Source organism: Hemibagrus wyckioides, linkage group LG01 (assembly GCF_019097595.1).
Source record: "Hemibagrus wyckioides isolate EC202008001 linkage group LG01, SWU_Hwy_1.0, whole genome shotgun sequence".
Taxonomy (NCBI): domain Eukaryota; kingdom Metazoa; phylum Chordata; class Actinopteri; order Siluriformes; family Bagridae; genus Hemibagrus; species Hemibagrus wyckioides.
In genome coordinates, this window is record NC_080710.1 from 9,341,250 (window position 1) to 9,358,503 (window position 17,254).

Genomic DNA, 17,254 nt, shown 5'->3' on the forward strand with positions numbered 1-17,254 from the left:
AGCTGAACTCAAAGATCTAAGACTTTTTCTATGTACACAAAATTTCTCTCAAAATCGCCTATTTCACTCAAAATATTTCTCTCCACATCCAGCATCTTCACCTCCAAGATCGTCTGAGACCAGCCACCCAGACAGCTGCTGCAACAATCGGTTTGCATAACCAAAGTATTTCTGCACGAACTGTCAGAAACCGTCTCAGGGAAGCTCATCTGCATGCTCGTCGTCCTCATCGGGGTCTCGACCTGACTGCAGTTCGTAGTCGTAACCGACTTGAGTGGGTAAATGCTCACAATTGATGGCGTCTGGCACTTTGGAGAGGTGTTCTTTTCATGGATGAATCCCAGTTTCCACTGTACAGAGCAGATGGCAGACAGCGTGTATGGCGTTGTGTGGGTGAGCGGTTTGGTGATGTCAATGTTGTGGATCAAGTGGCCCATTGTGGCGGTGGGGTTATGGTATGGGCAGGCGTATGTTATGGACAACAAACACAGGTGCATTTTATTGATGGCATTTTGAATGCACAGAGATACCGTGACAAGATCCTGAGGCCCACTGTTGTGCCATTCATCCACGACCATCACCTCATGTTGCAGCATGATAATGCACGGCCCCATGTTGCAAGGATCTGTACACAATTCCTGGAAGCTGAAAACATCCCAGTAATTGCATGGCCAGCATACTCTCCGGACATGTCACCCATTGAGCATGTTTGGGATGCTCTGGATCGTATACGACAGCGTGTTCCAGTTCCTGCCAATATCCAGCAACTTCGCACAGCCATTGAAGAGGAGTGGACCAACATTCCACAGGCCACAGTCAACAACCTGATCAACTCTATGCGAAGGAGATGTGTTGCACTGAGTGAGGCAAATGGTGGTCATACCAGATACAGTAAAACTGCACATTTTAGAGTAGCCTTTTATTGAGGCCAGCCTAAGGCACACCTGTGCAATAATCATGCTGTCAAATCAGCATCTTGATATGCCACCCCTGTGAGGCGGATGGATTACCTCAGCAAAGGAGAAGTGCTCACTAACACAGATTTAGACAGATTTGTGAACAATATTTGAGAGAAATAGGCCTTTTGTGTACTGTACATAGAAAAGGTCTTAGATCTTTGAGTTCAGCTCATGAAAAATGGGGGCAAAAATAAAAGTGTTGCGTTTATAATTTTGTTCAGTGTAGAAAAGGATGCTCAGGATGGATAAAAGGGTGTGACTTAATGACAGTAAGAAATGTATAATATAAACTTATATTTCTCACAAAAAGAGTTAATGTATCTTGTTATAGACCATTTTAATCTTAGAGAGTTTGTGCATGTGGTTATAGCCCCCTAGTTTTAATATTATCATCATTAGTAGTAGTAGTAGAAGTATATCCATTTTTCAAAAATAAAAAATAAAACAAAGCAATCATCTGAAGCACAATAAACATGTTGCTTCACCATTTGTAATATACCCCACACAATGCACATAATATAGCACATAATAGTGTCCTGATGTATGAATATACATGTAATAAGCCACCTGTGAGATCATGTAAATTTATAGACACAGTGGAGGTTTTTATGTGGTTGATTTTATGTTTGTTTTTTAGCTAGTGTTTTTAGATTTGCTGTGAGGATGTTCACTGTGTTGAGCTTGAGCAGGTACAAAAGCATGTATGAAAAAAAAAATTTTTTTGTAAAAATTGATAGTGTAGTGTTTCAGTAAAATATCCACAAACTACAGCCGAGAGTAAAAAAAAAATAATTCCAACAAATATAGCAAGTAATAAATGTAAATAACAGAACAAGTTTAAAGATGAAATGATTAAACTGTAAAGATTATAAAGTTCTGTAAAAAAAAAAAAATGGTGTGTGAATGTGATGTAATTTTGTGCAGAAAAGATGAATAATGATTGGTCTTATACTCTATTCTAAACAGTCATCTGTACAGGAATTGTTCTGATAAAAATGTTTTGTTCATATGAAATTTAATTCCTGATTTTTGGACTTGATAGTTGAAATTATTCACTTCATGCTCTTTTAACTTCGTATGTATGAGCAGAACTCGTCTTTCATAGCAAACACTGACCATAGACATGATCTCCTTATCCTTGCGCTTATGCTTCTCATCACTCCGGTGTTCCTCACACTTGTATCTAAAATCAAAAACCCTATCTCCTAGATGCTTCAGAGCCAGATTGAGGATAGTGTTGGTGAGGGGACAGCCAGGTTGCAAACGCCTGAATTTACCAGAGCTTTGGACTTTAGGCAGAATGCAGTCCAGAATGCTGAAGTCTGGTGGTGGGGTAGAGGACGTCTGTTTTAGATTCTTAAGGGCTTCTTTCAGAAAAGACCAGCTAATTTGTTGTTCACCTGAATCAAAGGTCAAGCTGAACACGATATGAAGATTTCTGCCCGTCATCCCCTTGAAAGAAGGGGTAATAAATGCATTCAGGCGCTTGGCCAAAATTTGGGTGAATATCAAATAGTCCACATTGAAGATGTGTCTGTATCCTGAAAAATAAGTCTCACTAAAGGTCATATATAAACATTTGTCCTTTAACATATTGTTGAAGTGTATCTTTAAGATTTCTGTCAGTGAACACCGAAAACTTTTATAGGTATATATTTGCAATTCATCAGGTCTGGCTTCTTCTGAGACAGTCAAAGACCTTATCACACTCAATATTTCCGCTCCACTAATCTTCCCTGCTCTCCTGTCAGAATTGTGTTTATGTTCCATCAGCAATGTGGCAACATTTGGGATTTTTTTTTCAGTTTGCACTTGAACTCTGAGTGTCAGGACAAGAGGATAATGATCAGAAATGTTTTGTTGTTTAAGAGGCTTAATGCTACACACTCGATTAATTTTGTCCTCTGGCATGAAAAACATGTCTAATCTGGAGTAACTCTCGTTCTGGCGTCGTGTAAAGCCCTCTTCAGTAGGGTGTGAGCATGACCAAGTATCTTTAAGATTCAGAGAAACAATAAAATCTTCTAAGATGTCTCTAAATGCTGAATGCCTTGAAGTTGACGGTTTCCTATCTAAAATGGGATGTAAAACTGTGTTGAAATCGCCTCCAACCACTAGCACACCCTCAGCTGTTTCCATCAAAAACTCTTTCAGTCTACCCAAGAGAGTTCTGTCTGCCTTGTGATTGTACACATTAACAAGAGTGAATAGTTCACCATACAGATAACAGAATAGCACAATGTAACCTCCACTATAATCCTCATCATGGCATATGTACTCAAATTGTATGTCTTTTTTTATCAGTATTGCGACTCCTTTGCTGGAGGAGCTGTGTACTGTAAAAAATACATTCCAGTTTTTCTGTTCAAATTTTTCAAAGATTTGGTAACACTCTGGTCCAACATGTGTCTCTTGTATAAGGGCAATATCAGCCTCAAGGGTATTGAGACTGTCCATCACTTCTGGAAGCTTCATTTTTATACCATTTGTGTTCCAGGTGACAATATTGAGGCTTTTAATTGCTGCTGGTGGTGCCATTATTAATGATGGACTTCTGAAATATATATATATCAGTGTTTTATATTATTTCTGTCTTCGGTTATGTTGTATTTCTAAAACCTCAATCTCAAATGTCAATCCAGAAATCACTACTTATCTGTCTGGAAATGTATTTTGCTCAGCAGTCACCTGGTGGTATAAAACAAAAGAATACATATAAGAAACTAAGAAATAATTCAGTGTATAATCATTATTAAACATTGTGGAAATACGCACAAGTTAATCACATGTTCATAAAGCACTAGAAACACAAGAAAATCCTATCAAGCAATCCATAAAACACTAACACAAAGTTGAGTTGATGCTCATTATTTTATATTACTAAACAATTATAAAGCAAACCTGTATTTTAGGGGGAAAAACTAAAAACTATGTAAATGTAATGTAACATAAGAATTCTGTCTTCATGTATTTGGATATATGGATATCAATGTGCAATAATGTGAAACTCCTTAGTAAGGAATAAAGTATTACTGTGTAATTCTTCAGTTGTTCAGTATATCATCATGTTAGCTAAGGTGTGCACCAAATAGTTTAGGCATGTTGCAGCAGAGGTTCTAAACACCTCATTTATACTGTGGCACACTGAAATTCCCTGAGGCCAGTGTGGATCAAAACAGCGCATCATAAGTTTCTGGTGTCACCCTCATTTCAGTCTATACTAATAGTCATATGGCGGGTGATGTGAAAACTAAATGAATCACCCAGAGAAGACGTAGTATCGATGAAGGAATTCAATATTTAGGTGATAAAATAATACCTCAAAAAATACCCTTCTTGCTGTGGTACTCAGACTCAAAAAAATCAAATAAATAAATAAACAAAAAGAAAAAAAATGACAAAAAAGTAAAAAAAAGGGAAAGTAAAAAATAATTTAAAAAAAACAAAACACACACAACAGAGATGACAAGATATTACCTGAGAATATACAAATTTAACTCCATTCTGCTGTTAGTGATCTAGGATAGTTTTAAGAAGCCTAGCACAATAAAGTCACAGGCCAACTAATATTTAGATGCTGGGGATGTGAAAACTAAATTATCACCAGTCCCCTCCTCAGCAGAGAGGAGATGTAGCCAAGAAGACTTTGCTTCCACTCCAAACTTTTGTCAGTAATCAACTTACAAGCAGCATCTCACCAGGCTAATAACAACATGCTTAGCTGCAGGACCTCTATTCAAGGCTTTCTAATTCATCTGTATTGCCAGGGGAGTTCCACTGAAACAGATACACAGAGATAGACAGAAACCCATCTCCAGAACCTGTATAACTGTTCAGTCTGCTAATCAGCTAATTTTACAAACTCAGTGGTGTATAGAGCAGAGTATGGTAAGGGAAACCAGATGACCAGTCTAGGGTATTACCCACTCTACAATAGACTGAGAGTTTAGAGCCATAGTGAGCAACAGAACAGTGGTGGACAGTGCAGGAGCTGTACAGAAAGCTAATAAGGAAACATAGCTAGTTGGGGTTTATAGGAGCTAATGAAATAATAGGAGCTTAAAAGATTATAAGGATTCATCACAAGGTTTTGAGCACAGGATCCCTGTAGCTCCAACTGCAGTCACAAAAAGCCATTCAAGTTCTTTTAATGGCATTTTAAGTGTTAAGTAAAAACTGTCACAAAAGTGACATGTATAGTATAACTGGGTAATTGATCCACAGTTTAGAAGTAATCCTTCAATACTGAAACAAATCAGGGATTATAAGCCCCTCTCTGAACCAACCCAAAACTGGTCCTAGGTGCAGACTCAGACTCCTGACTCTACTGTACAGCAGAATGTGTTTCCTAGGAGTCTTACCTTAAAAAAAAACCCCAGATAGACAAACCTATGTGAAAGCCGAATCCTGTGTTTGATTTTGTTGATGGTTGATTTGGAACTAGATCTTAGTTCAGCTTGGGCAATTTTTAAAGAGAATTTCGCTTACCAGTCAGAAATTTCCCCTGTCTGCCCATCTAAGACTAATGACCCCACTTATATTTTATATGAAGTACATTAAAATACTAGATCTACAAGAAACCAAAGCAAATAATGCGATCTTGATTGTAAGTTAAGAATGAACAGACTATGGGTAATTGGAAAAAAATATATATTTAAACACACAATTAAACTTAACACCATTAATTATTGCCTGTTAAGAAGTAAGTAAGAAGTAACTGTCATTTAAACATTCTTCTAAATATGATGAATGTTATATAGATTTCCTCAGTAGGAACTTACCTTAACACTCAGCTGACAGTAACAAAGATCATCAGAGTGATACTATTTATAGGAAATGTAAAAGCATGTGACTGTCATAACTATTGCATAACTATCAGATACATTAGTCACACCTAAATAAAAGTGAAAATGGTTAATATACAAACTATGATGTTATTTAAATACTGCAAAAAATTGAATATCAAGTAATTCAAATCTTTTACTTTCCTTATTCATTACGTTCATAGATAAAATTATTCAGCGAAAGTTTTATATAAAGAGGAGACAAAAATATCTGTTGGGTTGACAATGTGCCACACTATTATGTCAAGGAAACATATGCTTATAGAGCAACCAGTCCTTTATTATGTAATGAGATCCTCTAAACAGCTGTCCTATTCCTGAAAAATGTTTCTTAACTTAAATAGTGCCCAAATTTAGACTTTAAAACTTTTTCAGAAAAACTGTAGCAGATATAATCAAAAACAAAATATGGGTTGTTCTGTTATAGCAACGTGCAGAATTTGAAACGAATTCAGAAACTGAAACAAATCTAAACTGATTTATGTTTAAGTATTGTTAAAACTTTATTAACATACTACATAATCCATTCAGTCTTTTGGTCACTTTCATTACTAATGTACACAGAAACACAAAATTCAGTCAAGTAAAGGGTTTAAAAACATTCAGAACGAGGGGGAAAAGGACTTTTCATACAGTTACAGGAGCATTCCTCTCGCAGTTACATAATGGCATGGCATTTGATATTTTCTCTTATATGTTGCTATTTTTGTGTATCCTATCTGGGGAAAATTTTCCCAACTTGTTGCTGGGATTGGCTTTAGAACCACCATAACCCTGAGCAGGACAGATTGGTTAATCAAGACGAATAAAACTTTGGTGCTGTTTGCCAGTCTTCCCACTGTAATGCCTGCTCTTTTCTCATGAGCATGGCTATATCTGGACCACCACTTATACAATATCACGTCCTTGAGCTGCGCTCTTCTTCCTCCTTCTCCAGCTGGTAGGCAGGTTTAAAACGAGTTACACCTTTACTGTCCACTACTTGGAGAGAAAGGTTCCTGAAAGTGTTATCCATGCTGCCCAGTGAAGTGTAGCTACAATACACACAAACAAACAGAACATTGAGTATAGTAAGGAGTCTGATTTCAAAGAGAAAGAATCAAAGGCCACATTTTAAATAAACTTTTTGAGTGAATGGATAGTGTGTGTGCAGTTTGTGTGTAGAAGTGATAAATGAAGACTCACCCTTTGTCATAGAGAATGCAGTACGGTACAAAAAGGGTTCTCAGGAACAACCAGATGTCATGATATGTCCAATCCTATAGACAAGCAGAGAGATTTTTAATGGGAGTAGAGATTAACACTCAATGCACAACAGCCATTAATACATCAGGTTTGGTCCTGCCCAGGTTGAACGTCGTAACAAACAGCCATTAAAATCATTAAAATTGTAATGAACATGACTGACATCTCAAACTTAAACAGAACAGCACCAGTCAGACTCACAGAGCGCTCAGAGCTCAATAACCTGAAGGCCTAATAATCAATAGCCTATAATTTTATGCATGGTATCTTTGTAATTGATAAATACAATAAATTCAGTCTAAATATAAAATTGTATTTATATATCTAGTTAGCTAGCTAATAGTCAATACTCTTCCAGTGAAGTTTAGCTGGCTACTTAGTTGCTTTTAGCACACAGTTGCAGACTATTAATTTTGTTGAACAGTTTTTGGAAAAGCCTTTTGATGCTCTTAAACATGATGTGAAACTGAGAATTAAACAGGACACCAGACCACCAACTGAACACACACAGCGATAAACACTGCAATAAGAGACACCTGTGCTTCCCTTTTTTTAAAAAACTATGAACATCAGTTCATTTTTGACAAACAAATGAGAAATTAAAGCACAAATCCCAGCACATGTTAAAACCTCAAAGGAACCTCATCCTCAGACTGCCCAGCTCTATGGAATCTGAATAGGCCTTTGAATAAACGCATCTGCTGAATATGAATAAACATAACTGCTGTCTATGAATGAATGTTAATATAAAACCTCTTGCCAAACCAAAACAAAACAAGAGCAAGACACCTCTCCAGGCAAAGCATTTATATCAGACAGATATACAAGTCTACAGTTCCATGTACTGTACATAAACAATAATGATCAAGATGAATGCTGCAGAATGCAATATCTTCTGAAAGCTTATTCGTCATTTTACCCTCTTACTGCCACCTTGTGTTTAGGTGTTACATAAGTGCTTGAAGAGCTTTATAAGGTTTCTAAGGCTGTTCTAAGGCCTTACAAAGGTTATATAAGATTTAACGACAATTAATTTCAACGCATATTGATTTAGATTAAATGAAACTTTTTATTTATTTATGTTCTATTATTGATTTATTATTATAAAAAAAGTCTTATGAATCAGCAAGCATACATTCATTATTCTAATCAAGTGCTTTACATGCATTACATGACTTATAACAATCCTATAACCGTTAAACAACACTTAGTAATTACTGATGCAAGGATAAAAGAACTTGACTTATACATAACATACTAAACATATTGTTGTTTCTATTGGGTGCTGATACAAAGTGCGTATTTAATTAATTTAGGAAAAAAAATAAAGACAAACTGCACTTTATTTCTGACTATTCCCCCCTAAAAGCTGCACAAACACAACGATATGGATACACAATTCCCTTTAAATCTGTAATACTCTTATTAGCCACACGGAGGGGCACTTGGACAACCACAGTTTTACATGTCACCCATAATTTTGTTAAATATGGCATTGAGAAAAATATAATTGTTCATATTCACCAAATGTGTCTAGTATTTGCCTAAATGAAATAATGTACAAGGTGTTCAAAAATTATCTTTACAAGTTTCAGAGTATTTTTTTTTACGGACACATAATTGGCAATCGAAATTTAGACAGCCCCAAACCTCATTTTTTCTTGAAGTAACTGACATTACAGACAAAATGCTGCCATGTTCGCTTTAATGTCTGTGTAAGTGATGTTGTACACATGAGTTCTGACATATTCCCAAAGGCAAGAGCTATACTTCCCCTCCCCATCCACACCACATTCTACAGAGCAGTCTTTAAGAGTGTCTTGACCAGCTGTTATGGGTCCTGCTGTGTGTATCAGATAACGAATGGTCTCTCTAATACAGAAAGTATTACTATAACTACCACAAGCACTGATTCATCAAACCAACCTGAATAGTGTCTTACTTGTCTTACCCCTCCCACTAACTGTGATACCAAAGCATCGAGTACCTTCCACTTGTCTCAGAATTTGAATCGTTAGGCCTGAACTGATTCAGGATTGTCATTAGAAATGATCAGCTGAGAACTATTTCAAAGCATAATAAATTCTCTGCCAACACTGTGCTAATGCTCAACAACCATGGGCTCCTTTAAGAAACAGGCTGAGGCATGATCTGAAAGAAAGACAGAAGGGTCCATATGGTAGAGCAGAATAGCAAAGCAAAATCCTCAAATGACAGCACGGATTTGCAGGCAGCTTTAGATGAAACTAGTTTTTTTTTTCTAGTGTGCATTACTTGCACAAACATGCTGCATAGAAGAGTCATCAGAATGAAACCTTACCTCCAACCTCCTGGCATATATCAATGTCTAAAATATACATAAAATTCAGTATATAGATAAGCCAGGCATTTTCTATAGGTATTTTTGGAAAAACAACAACCAAAGGCATATTTAACAACAAGGAAAAAGAGGAGAGGCATTTCATGAAAAGAACACCTTGCCAATTGTTATGCAAGGGGGAGAATCGTTTGTGCTCTAAGGTAGGGACACAGGAGCTGTGGCATGGGTAGATGGAAAAATAGATTGCAGACAATGTGGAAGCAGACATAAAGCAGTCGGTGGAGGAGCTGAATGTGAAAAGAGATTTTAGAAATTGCCCTCAAATTTCCCTGGCATGAAACATTGCTGAGATCTGTTGAGATGTTAAACATGCAGTGCGTGCACCCATCCTTTTGCACACACCACAGCAGAGTGGCCTCTGGCACTAGGTAGCCATTATGTTTTTGGGTTGTCAGCATGTCTGCCTTTGTGTCCCTCTGAGATTCCTGTTAGCGCAATATCTCAAGAACGAGTTGCTGAATGTTTATAGAAATGATCATGATCAACAGCAGATGATCTAATAAGATTTTGAAATTGAGTCAAGGTCACAGCTAGGTCAAATGTCTCCAGTAGCTTTTTCTTTAAAAGCATATAAATTTATAATAAAGAAGGATTAGACTTATTGCATTGAAGGAATGGCTGTTTGACTTTATTGAGGGAGTTTGCTGCAGAGGTTGCTTGTTTCTTTCACTTCAAAAAGCAACAAAATATGTAATTCGGTAAGGGGAGCTCAAACCTCTGCAACTCAGTACAATGGTCTTGCTACTCATAAATGTCATAATACCTATACTGGTATTACCGGTCTCACGGGTACTGAACAATAGACTAGAACACTCGGAGACGTCAATGCTGCTGGAATGTGGTGATAAGGCCTCAGTTACTGTGCTGGTGTTTACTTTATGTTCTACACTGTTTACAACAATCAGAATGTTTGTGTTGTATTTATTGTGGTACTGTGTGTATTTATTTATCCTTAGACTGGATTCAGGATTTCACACTAAAGCCGAGACTGATTAGAGACTGAATTTTACTAAGAGTTTAAATAATGTGGAACGCACGTGATCCTATAATACAATTAAATTCAATATTTCATTTTCATTCATACTACATGTGCTGACACAGCTGGCTTGTATGGAAGGATAAATCTTATTAAGAAACCAGATTGAAAAGTGTGTGTGTGGGTTTTTGCTTTTACCAGTAATGGGTTGACTCTCATGTAGGGAGGCCAGTCTGGGTCTGTGGGACAGAGGGCAGTGAGTGTGTGCGAGTAAGGATCGGTGCGTCTGGTGCCCATGAGAACAGCACAGAGCTCAGGTCTCTTCTCCTGCACTTCAATTAGAGCCTGCCGAATGCTGCCCTCCACAGCGAACAGGTCCAGGTCATATCTGCAAAACACACATACACATACATCACTTGTGTATTCTTAGATGGTGCAAGTAACGTTATTATTTAAGAGTTCTACTGTGTGCTTTTGCCGCCACACATTGAGTACTTTCTCTATTTATCTTAATTATCTACTGTAAAATGTCGATATTTTAATCTGTGGCTGTGTTATTACTAGTTATTCTTATTAACTAATAATTATTACATTCATTTCTAAAGAATGTACCTTTTAATGGTGTCCTGCAGAAATCTCTCCATCTCTGGGAACGGGGAGACGATTCGGATGTACAGAGCTTTCACCTTGTCTTTACTGTCTGGATAGCGACTGAGGAAGAAGAAGGTTTAATTTCTTAAATAAATGTTGTGCTAGTGTATTCTGCATGCTTCCTGGTGAAAACCTCTACATGATGAGATTTTATACTGCCAGTAAATGTGAGACACATTAATGCATGTATTATAGACACATATGAAACTAAAGCATTTTTAGACCGGACTACAGCTTTCATTTCTCATATTCAAAAAAGATTTTAAAAACTATCCTTATTTATTTTTCTATTTAGCCCCAAAAGTGTAGTACACTCAACTCCAGGACAGATAACTGAGCTAACAACCAGTGGTTGTTAGATATTAACAGAGGAAATGTGCATAAAGTTCATCAGCTGTGCTTCAAGTTAAAGAATAAGTAATGTCATTGACCAGGTGCTGAATACAGAGGTAGGATTTAACCAGCTTGAGAAAAAACCCTAAATGTTTTGTCTATTGCTTTAAATAGGAAGGAAGAAAGGAAGTGAGAATTTGTGTGTGAACAGAAACTGGATAGATTTTTTGTTAGAAACAAAACTGCTGAATCATGCCTGTTCAACAAAATCTAGAAGCTTTCTTTGAAACTAGGAAATCTAGGAAAGGCCGCTGGTTCGGATTGTGCAGGTTATGGATTTCCTGTAGTGCCTCTTTGAACTTAGGCTTGGACCTTAGTTCTCACTTGATAACATGAATACTGGTAAATTACTACATCCTTGCTGCAGCTCTCTCTTCATAAAACTGCAAAAAATCCAGTCATGAAACAAGGCTTAATACAGTCATTTAACAAAAGACGTGTACTGACTGACAGAAAGTGGCATAAAACTCTGCTCTCATTTCTCACCGTTTAAGTGCAGCGTAGAAAAGATGCAGCAGTGCCGTGCAGTCTTTGCCACCATTGAAGCCAATGCAGATCTCTTTCAGTCGGTAAAGATCCAGTGCCTTCTCGATCGTCCTCAGAGCTACAGCTACTTTCTCCCCTAAGGGTGAACCTGGAAAAGATTTATTTATAAGAGAATAAATTCCTGGAAAAATTCCTAGAATCCGACCGTGAGCTGTAGTCAGTGTCCTGAGTGGCATCATACCTTGTGGATGCGTGGTTTGTTTTATTTTTTTGTGCACATGACTTTTTTCTGATACATAGTGATTTTTGTTCTTCAAAACCCCTGGTAGATGTTAAACATTTAAGAATTTGTGTGAAATCTTGATTTTTGCTCACAAAACTGCTTCCAAAGCATGTCAAAGCAATGATCCTCGCAATGTTTTTGACATTAACACACTTGTTCAAAGAGAGCTAGGTCTCTCTGGACAGACTGTCAATCAACAATTTAACAATGAAGTGCTTAGGTGTCTACAGAAAAACATCAAGATTAAAACGCACCATGACAATGCACCTGCACACACACAGACACACACACACACAATCTTTCCACCTTCGGTCTTCAAATCTTTCCACCTTCAGTGGAAATTTAATTTCAGAAACAAGAAGTCACAAGGAGTGAGATCTGATGAATACGGTGAAGCGATGATCACATTGCCTCCGGTTAAAAACTCCTTGACTGAACTGAACGCAGTGTGTGCATTGTCGCGGTACAGGATCCAGATCTGGGTTCACCACTTCTCTTTTTTTCTTGATGCTTTCCCATAGACGAGTTCATTAAAGTAATTGGTACAAAAAACACGTCTGGTCAAATCACACATCAATACAGTGATCGTGTTCGTTTGACTCGTCTTTAATCACTGTGTGTGTTGGTACATTGTCACTGTGCATTTTTTCCTGATGCATTCTTGTAGACACCTAATCACTTTACGGGAAAATCGTTTACGGATAGTCTGTCTAGGGGACAACAAATTCTCTATAAACAAATCTATTAACATTAAAAAGCTAGAGCATCTTTGTCGTGATATGCATTTGCACCTCTTGTTTTTTTCCCTGGCTTTGGAGGCGGTGGTCTTGATCTCAATAAATAGTTTAATATAACACTTGTAGCACTTCAGGCAAAGTATTTTTGTTGGGTATAAAATTAAATCTACATCCACAAACAGATTGCACGTTTGCAGACATCATTACAAATCTTAAGTTCAAATATAAAGCTGCATTTTTGATTATGAAGTGGTTAGTCAATCAGAGTGTATTTCAACCAGATCCAAAAACAGACCATGACTCAACCTGAAAAACACAGAAGAGAACACAGACCAGTCTGGCGTGCATTATTTATCAGTGATTCCAGTCTAATATATCCCATTGCATCACTTGCTGTTTTTTTATCTGTATGCATGCTCAAACCAAGGAAAAGAAACCCTTTTACAGTCTTGTGCTGTAACATGCTTTTTTTTGTTATTTCACTCACTATATTAGTAGCATATTTTTCCAATAATTACCATTTAAGGCGAGTGAGTAGACCTCATGGGGAGCAACGGCTACAGGATCACTGACTAGCCGCACCACACTCCCTTTAGGCAGCTCCTCCTCTAGCCGGGCCTGTGCTTTCTCCACCTTGTCGGCACTATCTGAGTCTAGCACCAGCCTCACACGATAGTAGTTACTCAGCCAGTCAGGATACGAGCCAAGCGATATTCGTTTTCCCCATTCAGACTGCAGCCTGGTCAGGACGGGCGCGATTTCCGTTTCATCGGTATCCACGAACACCTCACGTGTATGAAAAGCAGTTCCCGGGCTGGCAAACAGGTGCACCAGTCCATTGAAGGAACGCTCCAGAAGTGTAGGGATGCCAGGGAACATGTAGACATTGTGTACACTGACCAACGGGAAGCGCAGAGACTCGCCAGTCTGAGGGTCGCGGCCATAGTTCAGCTTTGCAGAAGAAGGCACTGTGGCAAGTTTCATGGGGGCACTGGTAGAATCGACTTTGCCGAAGAACTGCTCGATGAGGCGTGTGAGCTCCGGGTGCACTTGCAGAGTCTCGCCGAACGCCAGGGCCACGGCTTCAAAGGTCACGTCGTCATGAGTGGGTCCGATGCCACCTGCCGTGATCAAGTGCGTTACCGTAGGTGAAAGTGCGGCCACTTCCTTAGCGATGACCTCCTGTGCATCAGGCACCACTGAAATGCGCTGCACACTGACCCCCAGCTTGCGCAGTCCGCGACACAAGAAAGTGCTGTTCGTGTCGGCTGTGTGACCCTAACACACACACACACAAAAAAACGACAAGGTATAAAAATGCATCCCTGATAAAAAACTACCAGTTTTTGCTCATTTAAACTTTTAACTCTGGGCAATTTTGTCATATTTGATGTATATCTTCTTAAGAAACGGTCTTACAATCACTACATACTGTTACTAAATGTGCATTATGTACAACCAAAAATTCTAAGAGACGTATGGTTATTAAATTTATGCATTTTTCACAAATAGAAATAAAATAAAAAGTAAATATAAGCACTTCTATGGTAAAGCTGTTATGGGTGAATGTGTAGTAGTGCTTTGCAAAACATGGCTCAGAAATCCAAAGAGGACTGTGACATACTTGCCCTCGGCATCACTATTATATCAGAATATTTTTCCAGTTGATGACAGTTACACTGACCTGTTTTTATGCAGCACTGTTCATTTTCTTCTCTAAAGCTTTATAACTTAACAAAATGGCAGAGTGAATCTAACTGGTATTTTAGTAAGATCCAGAAAACACTTTAAATGTGATGGTTAATGTTTTGAAAGTAGTTTGTAACACAGTGTAACTGGTCAAAAAGCTCCTAATGGCTCCAGTAAATAAATATGATTGTACCTATTCGGACAATGAGTCTAATATTTGATTATAAAATGTTTAACCCTTCAGTCAATGATGAGGGATGTGAAGCTAAAATGGAGCACTTCCAAACAAGCCGCGTACAACAACAGAATCCTGCCAACCCTTACCATTGCTTTCAGCCATTATTTGGAAAGTCTGAAGTACACAATGGTACCCCATGGCCCTCTGTGTGGAATGAATATTATTTGATATCTGGTGTGCCTCACTGTCTCACCTTGAGAATCTCATCGCCGATGATGACTATGGCAGCTGTGACCACTTTTCCATTCTCAGTGCTGCCATTTTGGGCCATAGTGCTGAGGTGAGCTCCCACACGACGAATCCTCTCCACAGCTCTGCTCAGCCGAGGTAAAGCCTGAAGCATTCAGCCGGGGTGAAGACTACAGGAAAGACACAGAGAGACTTACAGTCATCACAAAAAAATCAGGTATCTTGAGAACTTACACAAATTGATAAAACCTTTTAGATAAATGAGATAAAACCAATGTTTTACTACTGCTACTAGACTTTATCAAGTGATTAATGAACTGATATAATCTGTTCTAAACAAAAATAACACTACAGATGGCAAACCATAAGCTTTAATCCATGGCTACTAACATTACTGATACTGAATACACCCAAACATGGCTGTTAAAGGATAATAATGCTCAGGGATAATGCTGTTCGCACATACAACGACAAAGCGATCAGAGATCATTCATTTTCAATGAGAACTGTCAATTTACGATGCCACGAGCAACATTTAGAGACTAGATGCGGGCGTTTCCAGGTAACAGAGCTGAGAAAACTTTGTGCAAAGTTTGAAAACTGTTGTTACTATGGCAACTTGCAGTGATAAAATCACTGTATGTGTGAACATAGCTTTCTAGTGGCAGCTTGATGGCAAGAGTGGATTACTGAACAGCCCTAATGGACACAGGCTCAGGGGCCACCAAAGCCAGAGACTCAGCTTAAAGTCACTCTTATTAACTATAATAAGAGTAATAATATCCTCTTATATGGGCGGTGGTAGCTCAAGTGGTTAAGGCTCTGGGTGGTTGACCAGAAGATTGGGGTTCAAGCTCCAGCCCTGCCAAGCTGCCATCATTGGGCCCTTGAGCAAGGCCCTGACCCTGTGCTCTGACCCCAACCACTAAGGATGGGATATGTGAAGAAAGGATTTCACTATGCAGTAATGAATATGTGACAAAGACAACTTCACTTAACTACAAAGAGTCAAAATCTCCATGAAAAACTGAACCGCATTCACGAGAAAGAAAACCATCATTATGGATTGTTCAGACTCCTCCTGTCGGTAAACACTTCTATCAAGAATTAAAACTAAGTAGAGACCTAGTATGACTCAAAAGCAGGGTCCTTTTGTGCACCCATAACCAGGGAGCATGTTGTCTCATAACTTACCCTTTGAGATTTGAACTCACAACCTTTTAATCATTGACCCAAAGAGTCTTAATCACTAAGCTATCACAGACCTCTTCACACGCTGGTCACTTCAGATTCCTGTCCATTCAGGTCCATTTCATCAACAGAAAGAGAACTGCGCACAGACTGAAGCTATTCTATACATACGAGTTTTAGACATGGAGTAGGAATATTTTAATAATAGGGCTTACCTTCTTAGCAGGTAATAAATATTCACAGTGCGTGAATTAGTCCAGGAAGTTAACTTGATAAGGACATCTTCAACATAAACATGTCAAAGACATGTTATTCATGTCAAAGGGCAACTTACTGCAGCGGTCATGTGTTTACAACCCAGCATGGGTCATGAAGACCTTAAGGAGCTTCACGTCCAACGAGACTATTAAACGATAAAACATTTAAAGACAGCGCAAAACAGATCAGCTGATCATTTAAGGAAATCTTTAAATCGTTTAATTGAACATTCACCTTCCGCTAAATTCCAGCCAAAACAGAACGACCCTGTCGGGTAAGAAAACTTGAGATCCGCTCAAAGCCAATAGAACTGAGCCACTTGCCGGACATGACGTAGGAATCCGCTGAAAAGCCCAATGAACTTGAAGAAAGGCGGGATTTACAAACCAACCCGGAAGTCTTGCTACTTCTTGCATGCATGAATGAGACATTTTTTCCCACCCGTATTCGACAAAACCCACCTCAGTGCCGGTATGGGGCTTGTGTATGTGTGTGTGCCCGCGCGCGCGCGCGTGTGTTGAGTAGAATATACAGCATGAGTAGACTTTAGCCTGCCCCTTATTTTAATGCTGGTGTTGTTTTTTTAATGATCTACTTTATATCATTATTATTAAATATTAATTCATATTTTAAATGAACCCTTGAATATTTTTTTTTTAGATAAAATGAGTTTTGGACACACCTATCTGAGACAATGTTGAAAACAAACTCAAAAGCTTTATAGTGGTTTGGGCT

General features: G+C 38.3%; 1 protein-coding gene across 1 annotated transcript; it reads right to left on the reverse strand.

Moving 5' to 3' along the window:
* Positions 1 to 5,963: 5,963 nt before the first annotated feature.
* flad1 (flavin adenine dinucleotide synthetase 1) lies at positions 5,964 to 16,824 on the reverse strand. The gene is made up of 8 exons (XM_058397497.1): positions 16,477 to 16,824; positions 15,075 to 15,240; positions 13,473 to 14,232; positions 11,935 to 12,082; positions 11,017 to 11,115; positions 10,603 to 10,792; positions 6,989 to 7,062; positions 5,964 to 6,837 (listed from the first exon to the last, which is right to left on the reverse strand). The coding sequence occupies exons 2-8, from the start codon at positions 15,222 to 15,224 to the stop codon at positions 6,702 to 6,704; spliced, it is 1,557 nt and encodes a 518-aa protein (XP_058253480.1). The 5' UTR covers positions 15,225 to 15,240; positions 16,477 to 16,824; the 3' UTR covers positions 5,964 to 6,701.
* Between the last annotated feature and the right edge of the window lie 430 nt (positions 16,825 to 17,254).